Source organism: Echinops telfairi, unplaced genomic scaffold (assembly GCF_000313985.2).
Source record: "Echinops telfairi isolate 266 unplaced genomic scaffold, ASM31398v2 ScPeMD7_29;HRSCAF=101, whole genome shotgun sequence".
Classification (NCBI taxonomy): Eukaryota; Metazoa; Chordata; class Mammalia; order Afrosoricida; family Tenrecidae; genus Echinops; species Echinops telfairi.
The window spans coordinates 10,105,750-10,124,366 of record NW_022103926.1 but is presented as its reverse complement, the minus strand read 5'-3'; the positions used below and the strand labels follow the sequence as shown (position 1 = coordinate 10,124,366).

Sequence of the window (18,617 nt, the reverse complement as noted above, 5' to 3'; positions counted from 1 at the left end):
ACCAACTATTAAGAGCAAATTTCGGAGTCTCTTCTGACATCCTCAGAGCCTTTTTTTTTTTTCAGAGCCTTTCTTTCCGGTCTTTTTAATGACCTTTCGCTTTCTTCTTGTTTGATGTTCTTGACATCATCCCACAGCTCAGCAGGTCTTCTGTCATTAGTGTTCAATGTATCAAATCTTCCTTGAAATTCAGATAGGACATACTCAAGGCCGTACTTTGGCTCTTGTAGACTTGTTTTCATTTTCTTCATGTTCAAGGTTAATTCTAGGTGCTAGCACTTTAATAGGCTACAAGGGCGCTGCTGGTATTTGAAACACCAAGCTTGACTCCGGACAACTTTACTCCATCCGTGCCATGGTGGTCATGATGGCCAACTCTACTTTGAGGATGCAGCTCTTCCCCAATCATAGTTTAAGTGGCTTCCGACCTGAGGGGTTCATCTTCCAGTGTGTTTTCAGTAACTGACCATGTTTCGACGTTATCCACAGAGCTTTCAGTGGCTAATCCCTCTGAAGTGGGCAGCCCCTTCATTCTTTGTAGTCTGTTCTTGGTCTGAAAGCTCAGCTGAAACCTGTTCACTTTGGGTGACCCTGCTGCTATCTGAAATATCCTCATGATATTTCAAATATGACACCGCACAGTATGACAAACTGACAGACACGTGGTTGTTGAAAACATGATGCTGAGTGAAATAAATCAGTACAAAAGAACAAATATTGTATGGTTTTGCTTTTTTGAAGTAGTAGAGTAGACAAAAAGCAAGTCTATGAATGTTTACCACTAGTAAGAGATGGGAAAGGGAGACACCTGGCTTTAATGGGGCGGCGCTGAGTTTCTTTTCATGATGATGGGGGAGGGGGGAATCTATAAATAATTTCATAGTCAACATAGTGAATGTAATTAATACCAGAACTGTACGCATTAAAAACAATGAAAATGTTTTCTATCACACACAAAAAATGTTTTATATAACGATTACAAAAAATCATGAAGTAATTTGTACTTTTGACCCGCCACCAATTCGTGTGCAACTCTAATTCAGGGATGGAGATCCTTGATCTGAGGAAACAGAACATAGTCCTAGTAACAGGAAGAATATGGGTGACACAGGTTTGGAGTGATTAAGAAGAGTAAGAAGGGATCTTGCAAATGTTCTAACTGCCCTAAAAAGTAACCTGAAGGAACCAGCTAGGAGGAGACTTGGCCATCATGTGGGCAATTTGTGGGATGTAGGGCTCTTCCATCATTTCCTCCAGGGGGTCTGGACCAAATAACAGTAGAGTTTAATTTTATGCCTGTGCTTATTCCCATTCTCTAGAATAAGAGTACACAAGAGGGAGGCCCGCCCTGGACCCTATTAATCAGCTTACTGACATCAGTTGAATGTGAAGTCCACCCTTTTCTTTGTAAGGCCAATTTCCCCAAGTATTTGACGGTGAGGAGTTCCACTGTCCATAAACGAATGAATGCAATCTGCAGGCCGTGGCTCTTACAAACTGCCCAGCCGACCGCATACAAGACAGAATATAGTCAGTCATCGCACTCAACAGTTTCCAGAAGGCAAAATTTTTGTTTACAAGTCAACTAAAAGATATGCAAGAGAGAGGGTGAATTGAACTTTTAAAGGGACGTTTCCCCCCTTTAAAAAAATACCTTTGTCAGATTTTAAAAAATTATCTAGTATTGTTTGGGAGTTAACACTCGTATCATTCCATAGTTCCATCTCATCAAGCGGTATCGTAACAACTGCTAACACAATCTGTTTCAAAACATTCTTTCCCTTCCTGAACTCCTTGACATCATCTACCTTTTTCCGCCCCTACCCACCTGCAAACCCTTATTGTACTTTGCTGTGCCGATAGCTTCAGCAATCCTGGGTTTCATTTACCGTAAAATAGAAAAACATATAACACAGCTTCAAGAGGGTGACCCCCCCCCCATGACATAACACCTCTGAGATCAACCCTAATATGAACCAACAAACCAACAAACCAAGAAAAAAATACAGAAAATGTTGAAAACCAAATCAGGTTCCAGCGTGCATCAGAAGGGGGATCAACTAAGAAAGTTTTAACCGTACAAGCCGGTTTACCTCAAGGAGCTTTTGGATATGGTTAAGGGAACAACACCATCTGGCAACAGCGCTGGCAGCCTGGTCGCGCCCGCACGAACCCGGGACAGCGCTCAGCGAGCTCTCGCTCGGCTCGGGATCCAGGACTCCATTTCCCACAAGCCCGCGGGCGCGACTCTACTGCCCACAATTCCGCGCCACTTCCGGAGCGGCCGAGGAGTCCCCGGCTTCTTCCGGGTGTGGGCCTGGCGCTGCGGTTGAGGCGACGGCAGAACGGGCCGCGGGTGGCGGGAGCGGGGGTGGGGCCGGCATGGACGTTTCGGGGCAGGAGACCGACTGGCGGAGTGCCGCCTTCCGGCAAAAGCTGGTCAGTCAAATGTGAGTAGGGGCCGGGGGTGGGGGGAAGTGGCGGGCGCGGGGGACCTTTCCCCCTCAGCCTTCCCTCGCGCCGCGGGTGAGGCCGGGACGGGACGGAGCCCTCCGGAGAAAACCGGGTCCTCTGGGATCCGAGGGCACCGGAGGAGTGAAGGTGCCGGGGACCCGTGTGGGCTCTGGGGCGCGGCCCTCCTCTGGCTCCCGCCTCCGCGCTCGGCCGACCCGGGGGTGCTTTCCTGGGGCCGAACTCTGCCACCCAGCGAGCTCGGGCTCTGAGTCATCGCCCCGAGCTGGCGAGCTTGTCACCAGGGTGCCTCGGAGGCAGCCTGCCCCCGCTGCCTTCGCGCCGACTGCAGAAAGTGCCGGGGGAGGCAGCCCCGCTGTGGGATCTGCAGAGCTGAGCGCTTCGTGGGCGGGAGGCCACCGAGGAGGGGGGAGTTTGGGGCCGTGGGTGCTGGGGACCTCACGACGAGGTGCGTCCCAGAGCGTTGGTCGGCTCTGGAGGTGAGAAGGTGGAGCTGGGTTAGAGCCGCCTCTTGGCGAACACCCCCCCCGCCCCCCGCTCCGCCGCCAATGCCTGAAGACTGAAGGGGTTTGCCCGAGCGGGCCAGCACCCCAGCCCCTCGCGCGGACTGCGCCCCACATTTACCAGGCTCCAGGGGAGCTTTCTGGTTGTTGTGACAACCTCACATTCACCCCAAACCAAACCACTGCCGTCGCGTCGGAGCCGACCCCTAGCGACCCTATTAGACAAGGGTAGAGCTACCCCCGTGAGTTTCCGAGGCTGTAACTGTTTACTGGAGTGGAAAGCCCCGTCTTTCTCCGACAGAGCGGCTGGTGGTTTCGAACTGCTGACTTGTGCATGGGTGCCCACGTGTATGAAGGGACCGTGTACCCTTGGGGTCCCGCGGGCAGTTAGCTTGGGCAGGCCCAGAACAGCCTGTGGTGTAGGTGGTGAGTAAGTCGGTGGGGATGGGGGTGGGGGGAACGCAGCGGGAGGGGGGGCGGTGGAAACGAGTGCGGGCGGGACTTTTCCTGCCGCCTTAGAGTTCTGCGGTTGGGAGAGCTCGAGCCAGGAGGAAAGGAGAGGGCGCTGGAATGAGGGTTAGCACTCGTGCCAAGGTGTTGAGTCTGCCTTTGGCATCTAGCCTGCTTTAAGGTAGTGAAAACACCCTGGGTTGGGACGTTCCTGAAAATACCAGGAGGCGGACCAAGGAGAGCGATGACTCCCGAGAAGCCAGTTAGGGGATCATGATGGGGCATTTGGGGGACTTGTTATTTTTCTTCCCTGCCCACCCGGTCCTGGATCACCATAGCCTGTCCCACCGAATGCACCCACGAAGCGGTGTGGAATGGCCCAAGCCAGTGACGATACAGGCCTTCTTTCACGGTGACAGAATGGGAAAGGGGAAGACAGACTCAGAGAAGGGAGTCTGGCAGTGCTGGGTGACTAACTAGGTGGGCTGAGGGGGCTGAGCCTCTGTGGGGAAGGAAGGAAGTGGGCTGTGCCAAGGAAGGAACTGGGACTACCCTGTGAAGGTTCTAGGCCATTGTGCAGAGCTGGCAGAACCTGTGGACAGGCTTCTGTTACTGTGGGCAGCAAGTTGTTACCAACTCCTGGCGCTGTGTGTGTGTGTGTGTGTGTGTGTTTTGGGGTGGGGTGGGGTGGGGTGGGGACAACTGGTTTCACTTTGAAGTGAAGTGCCAGGTGATTCTTCATCTCCTCCAAGCTTTCTGTTAGCAGCCAGTAGTGTCTCCTATCTCAAGGATGCAGACGAGGGGGCTTTGAGATATTTGTGGGGGGAAAGGCTGTTCTTTTCATTCAGTATTCCCACAAATTCATGGAAGCCCTTGGAGCACAAATTCCTCTGTGGGGAAACCCTGATTATTGGGGGTGTTACCACCAAAGGTCTGCGGACTGGGCGAAGGGAGTGTGAAGGAGGACTGCATATTGAGGCTGCCTGCATAATTCATAATTCAGCTTCCTTTTGCTTCTGGACTGAGCTCTTAAATTTTACGAGATCGTTATTTGTATTTTGGTTCTTTTGCTGCCTTAGCAAACTGCTGCCTTGACTTGCAGGTGTAAAACACAAGTTCTATTATCTGATTGTTTCTGAAGGTCAGGGGATCAGGTAGGCTCAGCTGAGTTCTCTGCCTAAGGTCTTAAGGGGCCAAGACCAAGGTGTGGCAACACTGCATTCCTTCTGGAGGCTTCCGGAAAGAGCTGCATCGCACTCCTTCAGGTTGCTGGTAGCACTCTTTCCCTGCTGGCTGTTGGCCAGGGGTCAGTTCCTTCTCAGAGGCAGCTGCACGTCCTCTCAGGCTTTCTAGGGGCCCCTCCAGAAGGGCAGACAGAGTTCTGCTTGGGCTTCGAATCTGACTCCAGCCAGAGAAATTTCTCTGTTGTGAAGGCCTCAGAGGTGATTGGACCCACTTAGGAAAGCCAGGATAATCTCCCTGTGTTAGTCTGTCATTTAAATGACACCTGCAAAATCCCTTTGGCTATATGTAGTGGCCTGTTCAAAGGTCCCAGGGATTATAGTCGCCATGGAGCTGACCCTCATTCAGTGATCCCACGTGTGCCAAAGTAAATCAGCCCCATTGTTTATTTCGTTGTTATTCTTTATGGTGGCTGATTTAGGATGATGAGATTTGGAGGAAGAGGACAAAAAGACTAGGGCAGTGGGGGTGTGTGTGTGTGGTATGGGTCTCCATAGGATTTTCAGTGGCTGCTGTTTTGGAAGCAGATTGTCAGGCCTTTTTTCCAAGGTGCTTCTGGGTAAACTTGAACCTTCAGCCTTTTAGTTAGCAGCATGTAGGGACTCTCATAAAGATTCCCGAATTCAAACCCTCTGCCGTCTGGTTGATTGTGACTCCTAGTGATCCTATAGGACAGAGTAGAATTGCTCCTTAGGGATTCTGAGACTGCAGATCTTTATAGGAGTAGACCACCTCCTCTTCTGCAGACCTGCTGGTGGATTTGAACCTCTGATCTTGCCATTCACAACCCAAGGCTTAACTTGTCAGGCTTAATCTTTCTGGGGAGAAAGATGAGACCATTTACTTGCCTAAAGATTGGCCGCCTTGGAAACCCTACTCTGTCCTCTAGCACCAGGTCACTATGAGTTGTATGTAATCTACTTGAGGGCAGTGGGTTTGGCCTTTTGGTTCCTTAGTCTGTACTGCCTCCACCTCCTCCCACCTGTCTGGGCATTGGTTCCCCCCTCCAGTCCCATCCTCCTTCTGCCAGCAGCCATGTGATGTAATGCCCAGCCTGCCGGAACCCTGTAGAAGGCTGCCAGTGCTTTGAGGGAAGTCCAGTACCCACCTTCAGCCTGGCTGAGACTCACATCTCTCAGCTTCTTGAACATTCCCAGCACTTTGGGGGGTATGTGCTGGCCCCTTTCTGGATTCCACTTCCTTTGTTTTCTCTTTGTAAACAAAAATTTAAAATATGGGAGACTGTGGTCACACACAGGATCAAGTTTTACTCTTGGTCTCCGTGTCTACTTGTGTGTCCAATGTGCAGAGGGCCCTTCCAGTGATAGATTTCCTCTCAATCTGTGGGAGATGCGGTACCTACAGTGAAGTTTCATAAAAGGAGGCATGCTTATAATCTAAAGTCCCTGAGTGTGGGATCTGGTCTCACTCCTTTGCATCTTGGTGAGCTTCCAGCTCAGTGCTCTACCTTCAACAACCACAGGTTGGGACCTGTGGGTTGGTGGGGAAATACCCTTCTCTTTCCATTTTCCCATGGCCTATTTGAAGCCCACCCCCACTCCCCCCGAAGAAAACAGCAGTGGTGGCTCTCGTTTCAGGCTGGCAAGGCTCTTGCCAGCTCTTATATCTCTTTTTGGTTTGAGCAGGAGTGAAACGTTTCATTTGAGACTATTTCACACCTGCAAAAGAGAAGTGGATTGGCACAGCAGCTGCAACGAGGGCTCGCACGTAAGAGTAATTGTGAGGATGGTGCAGGGCTGGGGTGTGTACTCTTCTGTTATACATAGTGTCGCTACTCAGCTGTCCCTAACAACAACAACAACAACATAGGTGTGGAGAAGTTGCAAACAACAACATAGGTGTGGAGAAGTTGCAAGGAACACACCAAGCACGCAGCAGGCTCTTTCTGGGGTCTCCGCATGCTGACACTGGTCTCCTCCTGGGTGTGTACATTGTGGGGTAAATAAACAAACAAAAACTCCCCTTCAGGTGATGCCCACCCAGAGCCACCCCACAGAACAGAGTAGAACTGCCCCATACGGTTTCCAAGGCTGTCAGTTTTCAAGGGAGCAGCAGCTTCATTTTTCCTCCTTCAGAGTGGCTGATGGGTTTGAACCACTGCACTTTTGGTAGGCGGCCGAATGTTTAACCTATTGTGCTACTGGACTTTATTGTGGGGTTAAAAGGAACAACTCAAACTCGCTACCACTGAATTGATTCAGACCCATATTGGCCCTATCGGACAGGATAAAACTGCCCCTGTGGTTATCAGAGACTCGCTCTGTAGTGGAGTAGAGGGCTTGCCTTGTCTTTTCTCCAGAGGAATGGCTCGTGGTTTCTAACTGCTGACCGTGTGGTTAGTAGCCTAGCTTGTATTCACTACGCCATCGGGGCTCCTTTGTAGAATAAAGGGCCTATTTAAAGGTGACTTCTGCCCTTGGCTCTGGAGAAATAGCCCCTGGAGTAATTGGGGTCACTTTATCTGGGGATTCTGGGCCACACTAAAGGATTTTTCTGGCTAGGGTGAATGGCCAGACCAGCAATTTCCTTCCTGAGGAGACCTGGTTTGGTGAACCTCAAGGTACTGGCACAGAAAGAGACTTAGAGAGCTTTCTGGTTGGGAGATGTCCCCTCTCTGAGACCGGCCACTGTACCCTGCGGACTTTCCCAGAAAACATCGATGACTCTCGTAGAAAAAATTTATCTTCCATGAAGAATCTAGTGAATTAACACATCCAAGAACTGTGTCTTCTTAACTTGTGAGCGCCCAGCCCCTGTGGCTCAGGACAGAGAGAGAGTGTGACAGTGTCAGGAGTGATGGAGTAGTGGGAAGGCAGGGACATAACTTACTGTGGACTGCCAGAACAACGAACCACGTCTTGGAGGAAGTCCAGCCCCAATGTTCCTTAGAAGCTAGAATGGTGAACCTTTGTCTCAACATACTTTGGACATGTTATAAGGAGGGATCAGTCCCTGGAAAAGGACTCATGAGATGGATTGGCACCGTGGCTACAATAGTGGGCTCAAACCTAACAATTGGGGGAAGGAGACTCCATCTCCACATCTGCCCAGTCATTATTCTTGAAGGCAGAGGTCAGAAATGCCTCCACCCTCCATCCTGCTTTATTACAATACAGATTGTCCCTCCTGGCTTCTTAACTTGTTTCAGTGGCAACACCAAACTCACAGACAATACTCAGAATGATGACGGTTTATTAGGGAGGGGTAGACAGGTTACCACAAGTCTGCATCAGAAATATTAACAGTACAGTTCTTTTGTCTGCAGCAGCACTTCTCAAGCAGCCAGCAGGCACATCTTCTGGTTCTCGGTTTCTTAGCCATGTGGCGCCTTGGCCTCTGCCCATTTGTTTAAGCATTACAGAGCTGCTTTAGGGCTGATAAGTGCCTAGGGCAGCTCACTCTTTGAGCCAGTCTCCTGCCTGAAGCACTCAGCTTTACTTGTTCCTTGGGCTGAGAAGCCCACCCACGGCCCAGTGTGCCAATGTATGCCACTGCCTCCTCTCAGGGCAAGGATCTCAGACATATGTGTTTCACTCTTGCCTCCTCTTTCTTGATGGTCATAAGATTCTCTGTTCCTGTTTCTGAGATGGCTCACTTACGCCCACTGGAGTGGCAAAACGGACTGATCCCCAGTTAGTCTCATGTGTCTTATTTGCATGCCCCCCACCCAGTCATTTGGTGGGTGTTACAAAGACTATAGATAGAAGAGCCATACCAAGTAATTTGGTATGACCCTAGAGGTCAGTTGCACGGGTGAGGGGGTGGGGCCCCCTGTTGATGTTGCTGTGGGGTACCTGGGCAGGGTGCAGCCCCCATTCCCCAGCTCCATGGGTGAGGGCTTTGAGAGGAGATGCAGCAAGTGGTAGAGGTGAGGATTTGGACACAGCAGCTGAGGGTTTGGACACAGCAGCGCCAGGTTGTACAGCTCGTTGGAAGAGTTATTCAGCGAAGTCAGGGTAACCTCTGCCCTCACCCCAGTGCCTTTTTTGGCTGGGGGTGTGTTTAGCCCTGATGGGTGTAGTGCCTTACGTACTCTTTTGCAGAAAACATTGTAGAGTGCTTAAAAACAGGAAGGAGGTTCCCAATCTCAGCCCAGAGAAGGCCATGTCCGACATCCTGATGTGTTTCCTCTAGTGCTGTTGCCGTGTGCTTGTAGCTTCACACATCCTGATTTTAAATGTGCAGGAGTAAAAAAATACTGCCATGTGGGTTCCAGTTCAGACATGCGCCAGTGTGGAGGGTTGCAACCAAGGTCTCTCAACAGTATGCTTGTCTTGATCTCACTGGGGTGGCTAAAAAAAAAGGCGTGTATGCTTAAGAAAGCTTTGCTCAAAGATCGCCTCGCTCAAAGAACTACCGTATATACTCGAGTAGAAGCTGAACTTTTCAGCACTTTTTTTTTGGCAGCATTTTTATTGATTTTTACCTTGTTGAGTTCTGTGAGTTTTTAAAAATTATTTTATTAGGGGCTTACCACAGTCCATCCATCCATTGTGTCAAGCACATTTGTACATATGTTGCCATCATCATTTTCAAAGTATTTTCTTTCTACTTGAGCCCTTGGTATCAGCTCATTTTTTTCCCCTCCCTCCCTCTTCCTCCGTCATGAACACTTGATAATTTACAAATTACTATTATTTTTTCATGTCTTTCACTGTCCGATGTCTCCTCCCCACCCCCTTGTCTGTTGTCCATCCCCCTGGGAGGGGGTTATAGGTAGGTCATTGTGATCGGTTCCCCCTTTCTCCCCGACCTTCCCCTTCCCCTCCTGGTATGGCTACTCTCAATATTGATCCAGAAGAGTTTATCTGTCCTATATTCCCTGTGTTTCCAACTCTTATCTGTACTCATGTACATACTCTGGTCTAGCCAGATTTGTAAGGTAGAAGAATTAGGGTCATGATAGTCGGGGGGCGGAAGCATTAAAAAAACAGAGAAAAACTATATTTCATCGGTGCAACACCAACTGGCCTGTCTTCTCCCTGTGGCCCTTCTGTAAGGGGATGTCCATTTGCTTACTGATTGGCTTTGGCCTTCCACTCTGCACTCCCCCTCATTCACATTGATATGATTTTTTGTTCTGGGTCTTTGATGCCTGATACCTGATCTCATTGACACCTCGTGATCACACAGGCTGGTGTGCTGCTTCCATGTGGGCTTTGTTGCGTCTCAGCTAGATGGCCGCATGTTTTCTTAAAGCCTTTAAGACCTCAGGCGCTATATCTTTGATAGCCGGCTACCATCAGCTTTCTTCACATTTGCTTATACGCTTGCTTTGTCTTCAGCGATCATGTTGGGAAGGTGAGCATCTCAGAGTGCTGGATTATTAGAAAAAAGTGTACTTGTTTTGAGGGAGTACTTGAGTAGGCCCAATGTCCATCTTCAGCACATTTTTTAATGTAGTTTTTGTGGTAAAATTAGGTGCCTCGGCTGATAATCGGGTCGGCTTATACTCAAGTATATACGGTAATTTTTTCAATCAGTCTTTCGAGAAAAATTGAAGTTAATGTAGAAAATTTTATGGAATGAATTGGAACCAGAGGCAAGTCTTGGGTCTACCAATAGGTTCCAGAGAGTAAAGCCCTATCACAACAGTGGCTTCCAAGAGGATCCCCGAGGCCCGTTATATTCAAGGCTGAGTTCAACTCAGAATTATGGTAACTGTTTTGGGGGATTCCAAAGGACTAATCTTAATAGATAGTTACAAAAGACACAGGCTGTTCACAGAGACTTTTTAAGAGAGACCTTTCAAGAATATTGAAAATTGCATTGGTGAGGGAAAAGGCCCAGAAAGTTGCACTGAGGAATTGTCCGTCATGACTATGCACCTGCTTGCTCTTGGGAGGCAGCATGGACTGTCCTATCAGAATTTCATTGGGAAACCTCACCCCATTCACCCTGCAGCCCCTGTCTCGCCCTTTCAGACTTCTTGTTCCTAAACTCAAAGAAGATTCCAAAGGAACATGATTCGAGTCCATCAAGGATGCCAAACCTGCCTTTTTTTGTGGTGGTGTGAATCAAAGAGGGCAGAATTCTTCAGGGAAGGCTTAGAGAGATGACAGTACTGCCTTCAGAAGTGCGTAGATCCAGATGGAGGATATGTTAAACAACAGCTTCCCATTTTAATGCTGCTGCTGCTGTTAGGTCCCACTGAGTCAGGTCCGACTCGCAGCCACCTTATGGTGAGCACTCTGTACTACTTCTTTTGTTTAATAAAGGTGTTTGAGGTTTTTTTGGTAGTAATACATTATGACTTGTGGTTTATTGTTGTATGTATATACTAAGAGGACTTTAGGGAGTTCATAGAAAAATTGAGTTGAAAAATAATAGAATTTTCTCACAAACTTATTGAAGTCCTCTTTGCGCATCAACACACGTTTTAAAAAAAATCAAATTTAGGCTCTGAGTTTGATTCAGCGTTTTCTTACAGGTTGGATTCTTGAGGGGGGGTCGTTCTAGCTGGGCTCTGCGCCTGCAGCCCAGGCTCAAGGCACGTGGAGACCATACCCAGCAGATGTTTGGATGTAGGGGATTCTTCCAGACAGTTCTGCTCTGTTTGCTAGTGGTGGTCGTGCTGTGAAGGGCTGTACTGGTTTCTTGTTAGACATTTGTGTGTTTGTTTAAACTGTCTATTGTGAATTGGGTGAAGGTTTACAGACAGATCATCAGTTTTATATCAACAGTTCATTTGCTTTTTGTCTCATCTCATCTATTGCAATCTCCTCGATGTACCACTTCCTCCGTTTCCATTCTTCCTTCCTTCCTAACCCTCTGAACTTTGTCCTTGGGCCAGTGCTGCCCTTTTGGTTTCAAATGATTGATTATCTTAAGCTATGTATACCTCACTAGTGTCATTGTTCCCCTTCTAGACCTGCTTTTTGTTTGGCTGAAAATTGAGCCTTGAGGTAAGTTCAGTTCCAAACCTGAAGGGTCACGAAAGGCCTTAGTCTTAGAGTTCTTTCAATTTATCTGACCAGTCTGTTTTACGATTTTGAGTTTTACTCCACACTTTTCTCCCACACTACCCAGGACTTCCTAATGCCATCTTGTTCAGAGCAGGTAGTAGTGGTGGCCAGGCCTCAAGTAGTTCTGCACTCCACATCTTGGAGACTGGTGTTTGTTTGTGTGGCCCATTGGTCTTTTGTGGACCTAGTTTACATGTGTCCTTGACTTTCTTCCATCCTCTTCCAGAGGAGAGACCAGTAGGGTGCACCTTGGATGGCTGCTCCTGAGCTTTTAAGACCCCAGTTGCTACCCCCCCAAGTAGGATGTAGAATATTGTGAATTATGTTATGCCAGTTGACCATGATGTCCCCCTAGACCAGTGGTTCTCAACCTTCCTAATGCTGTGACCCTTTAATACAGCTCCTCATGTTGTGGTGACCCCCAACCATAAAATTATTTTCATTGCTCCTTCATAACTGTAATTTTGCTACTGTTATGAATCAGGTGACCCCTGTGAAAGGGTCATTCTACCCCCAAAGGGGTTGCAACCCACAGGTTGAGAACTGCTGCCCTAGACCATGGTCCTAAGGAGGACAGTCCTTCAGGTAATGTTCTTTATTTTGTGAGGCAATTTTTTTATTTACAAGGTGACTTCAGTATTTAGTTATAATTCGCGATTTGAAGAGTACAGCAGGGCAGTAGTCTCTGTGATTCTTCCAGTCTCAGTAGGTCTGCATTTGTCGTACCTCTGCCCTCATTTAGGCCCCCTGTTTGCCCTCAGTATAAAAGCACTCTGCCCTCTAAAGTCTCCTGATTTTTATAGGACTTCCTAACAGTCCCCTTTTAACATTCTTATCAAAAGACAAGAGGAGGAACAGGATGACTGGAAGGTGGGTGATATGTCTTTTGCAATCAGGATGCCCAGTGTTCTCCAGAGCCTACCCAGGGACACCTTGTTGCCAGACATAGACCAAGGTAGCTTACTTTTCCCTTGATCCAGATATGCCCATGCCCCACTTCCCCCCATCAGATCCTCTGCCCCATCTTTGCTGCCTTGGCACGCCTGCTCCTGGAGGTGAGTGCCTTGGGACCCAGGGCCTAAGAGCTTCTGCCTCACTCACAGTTCAGGAGCCAGGATTCCAGGTTGATGACTGTTTGTTGAGTGAACAGTCTAGCAGTCTGAGAGGGAGCAATGGAGTTGGCTCTTTCTGTCATATACCTCTCTGGCCAGAAAGCCTGCTCTCCGAGGTTTTTTCAGGGTTGCAGACCTGCCCCTGCCAGCTCCTAGCCTGCTATGTTAGCCGTTGGGATGGGTTGGTTTGGGGTTGGAACCACTGTTGTATCTCAGGCAGCTGCAGGCTGGCTTTTCAGCACCAATGAGTGACTGCTCACTCATTTGGTTCTCAGCTTGTCTGGTGTCGGGGAGACAGGCACCGAACGCAAGGGCTTTGTGGGCAAAGGCACGGTGGGCTCCATGCAGCACTGGGAACAGGCTGGAGAACCCAGCTGTGCCTCCAAGAGCATGTGGCAGAACGCATCCACAGAGCATTTGAATAACATAGAATCCACACCCGTAAGCCATCTCAGGTTGTTCCAGGGTTTCTGACTTGGCCAAGTGTGCTTTGAAGAGGTGTTTCTTTCTTTATTGTAATCGTGGGGAAATAAGCACCACGAAACAGACACCAAGTCAGCACTTTCGACATGTTGAATTCAGTCCCATAGATGACATTCTTCAAGGTGACAACCATTCTTTGTCCTTTTCCAAAAGATGTCTTCTCCATCAGTATCAGCTCAGTGCAAAAACTTGCCCTTTCCCTCTTTTCCCGCCCCAGCCCAAACCAAACTCCCAGCCATCGAGTCAATGCCATCTCATAGCGACCCTATGGGACCGAGTAGAACTGCCCTTCTGGGTCTCTGATGCAGAAACTCTTTTTATTTTAATTTTATTTTGAGACTGTAACTCTTCACAGGTATAGAAAGCCCTTGTCTTTGAGGAGCAGCTGGTGATTTCAAACTGCTGACCTTGGAGTAGCCACTACACCACCAGGCTTCCTCCTTCCTCTGCTAGGTGACCACTAATCGTTTTGAGGGTTCTGTAAGGAAGACTGGAGGAGAACGAGGCACATGAATGTTGATATGAGGGAAGAACACGAGTATCCATACACTGGACTGCCAGAAGGAACAAATCTGTCTTGGAGAAAGTACAGTCAGAGTGCTCCTTAGAAATGAGGATGGGCGAGGCATGTCCCCATAGGCGTCTAAAGTGTGCCTGATTTCCTTCCAACGCCTTTAGTGTGGTATTGGCCAGCCAGTGTTTGTTTAGTGTCAGCATTCAGTGGAGACAGCCCCCTCTTTCCCTACTCCTCCTTCCTGTCAGGGCCACATTGAAGGGACGCAGTCGATGAGATAAAGCAAATTGGTCTGGGTTGTTGAATGGAAAACTAATGATCTACTTTGTAAACCACAATAGAAAGTGGACCCGCTTCCCTCCCCGAAAAACCCAACATCCCATCTACTTAAGGCATGGAGGGTGGTACAAACCAATAGCCACAGGGTTGGCCGTTTAAAAACCACCCCCACCAGCGACTCTGGGGAAGAAAGGCCCGATGTTCTGTTTCTGTAAAGAAAATAGTCCCCAACATCCCCCATGGAACAGTTCTAGTCAGAACACCTTGGGGTTGTCAGGAGCAGGAACCAACCTGACACTGGCTAATAACCATTTTCTAGAAGTGAAATCAGACAGTATTTGACCTTATACCTCTGACGGGATGTTCTTCTCGTGTGTGCGCACGCGCGCTGTCTTCTCCTGTGTGTTGAGGTTGGGCTTTGGACCCACCTGGAGGTTTGTGTATCCCTGGAAGGCACTTTTGCCTTGGGAAGACCTGAGATGGGACTTCACATGGCCCTTTTGCTTTGCAGAGCTGCTGTGGGACCAGGCACCACCAGGCCGGCAGTGGAAGCTGCCTGTCTTACTGGTCCTGCTACTTCTCAGTTGCACTGTTTAGTGTCCTGCCTCGTGTCTGGCTCCCGCCCTAACCTGAGGGGTAACTGAAGGATGACCTCAGCGGCAGCTGCCAGGCTGGATCTGCTGGCTAGGCCCCTACAGCCGGTGGGGTGGAGTTGTGTGTGTGTTGGAGGGGGCACACTGGGTAACACACTGGGTGCATAAACTTCTCCCCCCTTTTGTGTTTCAGCGAGGATGCCATGAGGAAGGCTGGTGTGGCCCACAATAAATCCAGCAAAGACATGGAGAGCCATGTGTTCCTGAAAGCCAAGACCCGGGTAAGGCCTGATGTGGGTGGAGCCCTGTGGCAGAAAGGCTTGGTGAAGTGGCAGGGAGTACACCTCTACCTTGGTTGGGCACTGGGTGGCCATTCACTGATCCTGAGCTCTGTCGCCTTTACCTGCAGCCCCCTGTCTACCTTCAAGGCTGTCCATGTTACAGGAAGGGGGGCCTGATGCTGCAAAGAGAGCACAGGCCCAGCCTTGCTCTACAACCCCTTCATCCAGGCTTGCTCATGGGTACCCTGTGGGCCTCCTTTAGATGACCGTTTGCTTTGGTTCTTTGGAAAAGCAGTTTGGATGATTTCCCCTGTATCTCTGACCGCTCTCTTGGCCCTCATTCTTTGAAGAAGCAACTTGGTAGTGATGTGAAAGGGGCTCCCAGGTGGTTCTCAGCCCCAAACAGCTTGTGACTTACACTATTGCCTGGCAAGGTATGAACAACTTGATGACTGGGTTGCCGTCTACCTTATGATTGGTCTGTTTCATCTACTCTATAAGGATTGGTCAATTTGCTGTATAAATGGTAACTGAAAAATACACCCATCAAGCTTGCAGGGACTGACCGCTTCCTGGTCCTGCTGGGAGGGCTGTGCTTTGAAATTGAGACAAGGTGTTGATTTCTGTAAGCAGCCAACCTCACAGAAGCTCTTACAGAGCCATAATACTACAGGGTCAAGGGCTATATGGGTTGGGGGCAGACAGGTGTCAGAGATGGACTGGCGCAGCAGCTAGAAAAAGTGGTAAATCTGGAATGTATTTGATCTCTGTCTCACAGGAGTTGGGGGGAGCTCTGGTGCCATTGAGCTGCTAACTACAAGGTCAGCAGTTCGAAACCACCAGCCACTCCACAGGAGAAGGACAGGAGGTTGTACTGCAAAGAGTTACAGTCTCGGAAACCTACCTGTCCTATAGGGTCTCTCTGAGTTGGCATCAACTCAGTGGCAACTCAAAGGTTGGAGTTTGGTCATAGGAGTTGACTCTGTGCCGATTCTTAGTTATTAATTATTTGCATTATATTTGTTACAGATTATTTGAATTCTACAAATTATTTGCATGTGTGCAGTTTACTGATTTAAAATTCAGAACTGGACAACCTGCAGGGTATTCAGAGCTGTGCAACCATTGCCGCAAGCTGAATGTTAGAGCATGTTTGTCCCCCCCTTCTTTTTTTTTCTTTTTTTGTTTAAAATCATTTTATTAGGGGCTCATACAACTCTTATCACAATCCATACATACATCAATTGTGTAAAGCGCATTTGTACATTCATTGCCCTCATCATTCTCAAAACATTTCCTCTCCACTTAAGCCCCTAGCATTAGGTCCTCATTTTTCCCCTCCCTCCCCGCTCCCCTCTCCCTCATGAGCCCTTGATAGTTTATAAATTGTTATTTTGTCATATCTTGCCCTGTCCGATGTCTCCCTTCACCCACTTTTCGATTGTCCATCCCCCAAGGAGGAGGTCACATATAGTTCCTTGTAATCGGTTCCCTCTTTCCTACCCACTCTCCCTCTACCTCTCAGTATCGCCACTCATACCACTGGTTACAGCATGTTTGTCTACCCCCAAAAAGACCCCCTGCATATTAGCAGTTGCCCCCAAACCTCCCTGGCAACCACTTCCTTGTCTCTGGGTCAGTGAAAAAGAGGGAGATCCCCCATGAGACAGATGAGCACAGTGGGCTCACACATGTTGATTGTGAGGATGAGACAGGTCTGGGCAGTGTCACTATGAGTCATGAAATCATATCACGTGGGGTGTTTTGACTGGCTCCTTTCACCTAACACATTATATATATATATATATATATATTTTAAGGTTCATCCATGAACCATGTTGTAACATTTTCAACACTATTCCATTTCATTTTTGAATGATACGCCTTTGTATAGATAAGACTACATCTTGTTTATTCAGTCATCATTTGGGTTGTGCCCACTTTTGGGCTATTATTTATCATGCTACTGTGACCATTTACGACCAGAGTTTGTGTGGACATTGTTTTCATTAGGCGTGGAGTGTCTGGGTCATATAACTGTATTTAGGTTTTTGAGGACTTGCTAAACCATTATCCAAAACAATTACACCATCTCACGTAACTGTTAGCTGCGTATAAGGAGCCGTGATGGATCAGTGACTTACATATTGAGCTGTCAACCACAAGGTCACAGTTGAACCATTATTTCCTCCATGAGAGAATGATGAGGCCATCTGTTTCCATAAAGGTTTAAAGTCTTAGAAACCAAAGGGGCAATTCTCCTCTGCCCTCCAGTGTTGCACTACGTTGGAATCACCTCCATGGCAGTGAGTTTGGTTTGGTTGGTGACCCTCAATTTCTCCAGCTCCTTACCAACACTTGTTACTTACTGTTCATGTTCAGCTTGTTAATTCTAGACATCTCATTGGTTGTGAGATGCTTTTGATTTTCGGATGTGGAGCATCTTATAGTGTACTTATTGACCTTTTGTCTGCCTTCCCTGGAGGAATGTCTATACAGTTCCCTAGTTTATTCTTTGGTTGAGGAGCTTTTAAAATTTATTTTATTATTGCGTTAAACAAGAGTTCTTTACGTATATTCTGGATAGAAGCCTTTTAAGAGAAATCATCTGCAAATGCTTTCAAGCATAGGATGTTTTTCTGTTTTGTTGGCTTGTATTTTTATAAACAAAGTACTTATGTGTAATAAAAGCCAAACCCATTCCCATTGAGTTGATTCTGATTCATACCAGCACAGAGCTGCTCCATAGGGTTTCCAAGGCTATCAATCACTACAAAAGCAAATCGTCTCGTCCTTCTCCCACAGAATGGCTGGTGGATTTAAATTGTCAACCCAAGTGTCAGCCCAACGCTTAACCCACTGTTCCACCAAGCTTCCTTTTTTTTTCCTTCTTCCATCTGCATAAGCAGTGTTTATTGAGGGCCTGTCACATGTTGCACACAGAGCTACACCATCCGTGGCTTTGTGCTTCCTCAGTGCCAGGAGACAGAGCAACAGGAGGGCTGTGGGAGATGGGGAGGCTGAGCTGGAGGTAGCACCCTGGTGGGGGTTCACCTGCCCTCCTGAGCACACAGCAAGGTTCCTTTTTTAAAAAATTATTATTAATTGGGAGTTAATACATATATAATTCCATAGTTCAATCACGTCAAGCAGTATTGTAGGGTTGGTACAATAGTCAGTTTCCAAACATTCTTTTTTTTCCTGGACTTCTTGACATAATCTCCCTTTGACCCCACTCCCCTCATCACTCCCAAACCCTTATTCAACTTGCCCGTATAGGTCCATCAATCCAAAAACAAAAAATATAACACAACTTCAAGAGGGTGACTCCCCCCAATGACATAACACCTCTGAGATAAACCCTAATATGAACAAACAGGAGCAAAACAAAAATACAGATTGAGAACCAGATCAGGTCCAGCGTGCACCACAGGGGGGATCAACTGACAGAGTTGAAACGGTTGTAGTCAGGTTTGTCCCTTTGATCCACCGTACCCATCTCTCCAGGGCACTGTGGAGTACGTACGTCTGAGCCCATCGGTGCAGCCCGTGTGTCACTTCATCTCGTGAGGGCCTTCTTTTTTGCTGCTCCTCCTTTTTACCAAGTATGTTGTCCTTCTCCAGGGTCTGATCTCCCCTGTTAACTTGTCCAAAAGAATGTGAGACGAAGTCTCACCATCCTTGCCTCTAAGTCAGTGGTTT

The 18,617-nt window shown here is 48.1% G+C and overlaps 1 protein-coding gene across 1 annotated transcript in view; it reads left to right on the top strand.

Annotated features, from left to right (window-relative positions):
• The first annotated feature begins 2,382 nt into the window (after positions 1-2,382).
• Positions 2,383-18,617, top strand: part of MED15 (mediator complex subunit 15) — a 48,628-nt gene continuing 32,393 nt past the window's right edge. The window contains exons 1-2 of the mRNA XM_004716320.3: positions 2,383-2,450; positions 14,828-14,915. Coding sequence (XP_004716377.1) covers positions 2,383-2,450; positions 14,828-14,915 — 156 coding nt within the window. The remainder of the gene's footprint in view (positions 2,451-14,827; positions 14,916-18,617) is intronic.